Source organism: Salvelinus alpinus, chromosome 18, assembly GCF_045679555.1.
Source record: "Salvelinus alpinus chromosome 18, SLU_Salpinus.1, whole genome shotgun sequence".
Classification (NCBI taxonomy): Eukaryota; Metazoa; Chordata; class Actinopteri; order Salmoniformes; family Salmonidae; genus Salvelinus; species Salvelinus alpinus.
The window spans coordinates 4,757,161-4,761,570 of record NC_092103.1 but is presented as its reverse complement, the minus strand read 5'-3'; the positions used below and the strand labels follow the sequence as shown (position 1 = coordinate 4,761,570).

Genomic DNA, 4,410 nt, shown 5'->3' with positions numbered 1-4,410 from the left:
TTTAAAGCACCATTATACATACACGTGCCACGTTCAACCAGTTAGCAAGTCGGAAATTTCAGAGGGTCCATGATTCAAGGGGTTTTTGGGAGATCCCTACTCCATTGAAGTTGAAATGTAAAATGGTTAAGGTAAGGGTTTCTGGTTAGGGTAAGATTTAGGGTGGGACGTCTGATCCCAGATAGCAACAAACTACTTTCCTAGTTCCGACTTGCACGTAAACGCAGCATTAAGACCGTAAATACTCAAATAACAGTACAGTCCAAAGTGTACACTTGTAGGGTGGGACAGTACAGTCCAAAGTGTAAGATTTAGGGTGGGACGTCTGATCCCAGATAGCAACAAACTACTTTCCTAGTTCCGACTTGCACGTAAACGCAGCATTAAGACCGTAAATACTCAAATAACAGTACAGTCCAAAGTGTACACTTGTATTAGATAAAATACAGGTTAAGAAAATCAGCTACAAAGGTTTATAAGAATCTTTGGGGCATGTCATCTATATGGTAAGACACACCTCAACAAAATTGTACATTAACTGTAAGTAAGTACAATACAGTGCCTTTGTTTTGAACTGGATAACTTGCTTCTTATTTATAAGGTGGCAGAAGCCTTTAAAAAAAACAACGAGCTAGATCCTGTCATGTGATTACTGGTCGTCCTAGGAACGCATTCTAATCAGCTGCGTGTCATCCAATCAGATGGCAGCGCATTTTGGAACGCAACGAATGAAATTCGAGTAAACCAGGATTTAAACTACGGCTATTCACCCTTAGAAATTGTGTGCAGTAAGAGTATTCTCTTTCACCGAAGCATCGTATATTTAGAAATGGCTCACCGTATGACCAGAGTAAGTTGTATTTTTCAGAATTCGTTTTGCATTACGATATATTTGGTTTATTTTAGCTATTTGTGTTACGTTTGCAACTTGTTCATTGCTTTTGTTTAGAATTCAAGCTCAAATGCAGAGTGACTCGCCTCGTGCCTCAGCAAAATGTTTTGCTGCTGCATTTTCTGAAGTTATTGTTTACTCGTTCAGATATATGCTATATCGTGTTCTATTTGAATAATAAACTATTATTCTACATGGTTCCCTTTTTATTCCTGTAGAATCGTCTGGGTTCCTCAGAGAACCAAACTGCTCTGCAAGGCAAGGTGGTTCTGGGAACCAAGCCTACACTGAGAGCACGAGCTGCGCTTGGCGAAATCGGAAATGTTGGTGTCCCCAGACAGACTCTGAAAAAGGTGACTATTATATATTTTGGGAACTTCACAATGCATAGGTTTCTAGCTGCTCTGTTTCTAGTACTAAAATACTGTGCTTCATTTTTATTCTACAGGATGTCAAGGCAGAACCCACAAAGGTGGTTGAGAGGAAGGCCAGTACACGGGTGGCAAAGGTCCCTGAAGTCCAACAACCCCAAAAAGTTGCTATTGCCCCTGTTAAACTGGAGGTTCAGGTGAGATTTCTGGGGCAGAGGGCAAGAATTTGGCTGCTTGTGATTTTATTTGTAATAGCCTTCAACCTGCTCAACTCCATGCACTATCATGATTAGACTTTGTTCACCACCATACCCCATATTGAATACTAACACTTGTGTTTTATATATAAATAAATGTTTTTTTTTGTCTGACAGGTTTTACCTGAGCCAATGTCTCCCACAGCAATGGAGACCTCTGGCTGTGCTCCCATTGAACTGTGCCAGGCCTTCTCTGATGTTCTACTTAATATTAAAGATGTGGATGCTGATGACTATGACAACCCCATGCTCTGCAGTGAATATGTGAAGGACATCTACAAATACCTTCAAAAACTTGAGGTTGGTGTATTATGTTTCTTAGCTGAAAGCTGAGGTCCAGGAAATGCACTTTATTTTCCTGCCTGTTGCTTACATATCCCTTTTGTGTCGTCTCCCCTCAAAGGTTGATCAGGCTGTTAAAACCAATTATCTGGAAGGACAGGAAATTACAGGCAACATGCGTGCCATTCTCATCGATTGGCTCGTCCAGGTCCAAATCAAGTTCCGCCTGCTGCAGGAGACCATGTATATGACTGTGGGAATCATTGACCGCTTCCTTCAGGTAATTTGCTTTACCTGCTGTCCTAGCCATCCTGATGAGAAATTACTGCCAGTGAACTACAGTGTAGCAGGAACGTCACACAGCCCACCAGTGGGCTTGCTCGCTGACCACGTTTAAATGCGCACAATATTCTGGTTGGTAGCTCATAGTCTTATTTGGGATAAGCTGTTTACATGCACCTTTGATAAGCTGCTCACAAGTAGCCATGAATAAACAGGTTCCTTGTAAGTTCGTAGGTTAAATGGTAACTGTAATATGGACACTGACTGTAGGCCTAAAACCTGTCATATGTAGCATAATTAACTCTTGCGGCACTACATTTCTTGCAGTAAAATGATAAACCATGTGTTTTGTCTCACACATTAGTGGCGAAATGTGACGCTTACATCATGTGCATTCTTAATAGATGCTGAATCATCTTTGACACTGTTATGCAATCAGACAGCATTTCAACTACACAAAATATCCACCCAAGACGATGTGTTTAATCTGCTTTTAATTTCCTTAACTAGTCAAACTGATAATTAGTCCTGTGCAATATCTTTACATAGTTTTTTGGCATTTTCTCCCCGGGCTGTAAACGACATTGACAACTTTACCGACATTGACTAGATTACTAATGCGCTCTATTGACGTAAGGCATTATTCTGGTGAGCACTACTTCATTTAGTTTTCTAGGGCAACACATTAAGGCAGAAGCTGCATGTAGTTGACAAATGGCCTACCAACTTATGGAAATTATAAGCAAAAAATTGTCTCCAACAGGATAACCCAGTGCCCAAAAAGCAACTTCAGTTGGTTGGTGTGACTGCCATGTTCATCGCCTCCAAATACGAGGAGATGTACCCTCCAGAGATCGCAGACTTTGCATTTGTGACTGACCGGGCCTACACCACTGCCCAGATCAGGGACATGGAAATGACGATACTGAGAGTGCTGAAGTTCAGCTTTGGCCGCCCTCTCCCCCTCCAGTTCCTCAGAAGGGCCTCAAAGATTGGCGAGGTATACCAACCCCTTCAACACTGACACTCCATCTGTATTGCCTACAGTCACACCAGTTATAGAATCAAAATGACTAATTAAAATCTCTCCAGGTGACTGCTGAGCACCACACCCTGGCGAAGTACTTGGTGGAGCTCACCATGGTGGACTATGAGATGGTGCACTTCCCTCCCTCCCAGGTGGCCAGTGCAGCCTTCGCCCTCACCCTGAAGGTCTTCAACTGCGGTGACTGGGTAAGATGTCCTTCAGTAATTGCTGTGGGTGTCTCTATTTTCTGAGTGGAATCCACCATATTTGCTTATCTGGTCTCTGATCAGTGATTGTGGGGAAAGAAGCCCTTTATGTAACTAGGCAAGTCTGTTAAGGACACATTCTTATTTACAATGAAGGCCTAACCTGGGAGCCGCTGGGTGAATTGTGCGCCACCCTATGGGACTACAATCACAGCCGGTTGTGATACAGCCTGGAAGCGAACCAGGGTCTGTAGTGATGCCTCTAGCACTGAGATGCAGAGGGTTAGACTGCTGTGCCACTCGGGAGCCCTTGGTGTATACCAGGTCACTGCATCACTTGATCTTCTCACTTACTGCCTTTGTATCCTCTCCCCAGAGTTCCACACTGCAGCATTACATGAACTACACCGAAGACTGCCTAGTCCCGGTCATGCAGCACATTGCAAAAAATGTTGTGAAGGTGAACGAGGGACAAACTAAGCATATGGTGCGTAGAGGATCCGCCTTATTAGTGAAAGCCATTTACTTAGTTTACAACTCTTTAAATGCACCTAATTGTAAGACTTCATCTTCTACAAAATGACCTGTTGCCGTAACTTGTTTTTTCTTTTGCAGGCAGTTAAGAATAAATACTCTAGTCAGAAGCATATGAAAATAGCCACCATTTCACAGCTGAAGTCTTCGCTGATCAAGGACCTTGCAAAGCAGCTCACCCTATGAGATGCCTGACAGCACTGCTGATTGTATTGTACAGAATGTATGTAACTTATGTCGTTTTAACAATTATGGGAGAAACATTGGTGTTGGGTAGTGTACAGTCGGGTAGACAAAAAGCTTATATTCAAGGAATGCTGTATATTCAAGTAATGCCAATAAACATTTTACCATTTTAATTCCGCTTTGCTGTACAGACACTTTATGGTTAACCTATTTTTGGCTGTCGGTTGGGGAGTGGCAATCTTTACCAAGGATCACCTTCAGTGCTCGGTTGTCTCAACAATTTTATTAGCTGGTTTTAGGCATTAAACTTTCTAATGGCTCTTTGTTGACTGATGCTGGGTGCTATAGTCCATCAGCACCGGCTTCTGCCTTA

At 42.6% G+C, this 4,410-nt stretch overlaps 1 protein-coding gene across 1 annotated transcript; it reads left to right on the top strand.

The window, feature by feature from the left end:
• The first annotated feature begins 733 nt into the window (after positions 1-733).
• LOC139543566 (G2/mitotic-specific cyclin-B1-like) lies at positions 734-4,210 on the top strand. Its single transcript, XM_071349761.1, has 9 exons — positions 734-850; positions 1,111-1,245; positions 1,341-1,460; positions 1,638-1,820; positions 1,924-2,082; positions 2,848-3,084; positions 3,177-3,317; positions 3,694-3,804; positions 3,933-4,210. The coding sequence occupies exons 1-9, from the start codon at positions 830-832 to the stop codon at positions 4,035-4,037; spliced, it is 1,212 nt and encodes a 403-aa protein (XP_071205862.1). The 5' UTR covers positions 734-829; the 3' UTR covers positions 4,038-4,210.
• Positions 4,211-4,410: the final 200 nt, after the last annotated feature.

What these genes read in the sequence shown, in the direction of transcription:
- LOC139543566 (XM_071349761.1), top strand. Translation starts at nt 830, where the DNA reads ATGGCTCACCGTATGACCAGA. An exon ending in TGGCTCACCGTATGACCAGA is followed by an intron (nt 851 to 1,110) that starts GTAAGTTGTATT and finishes TTATTCCTGTAG; the next exon opens with AATCGTCTGGGTTCCTCAGA. An exon ending in AGGGACAAACTAAGCATATG is followed by an intron (nt 3,805 to 3,932) that starts GTGCGTAGAGGA and finishes TTTCTTTTGCAG; the next exon opens with GCAGTTAAGAATAAATACTC.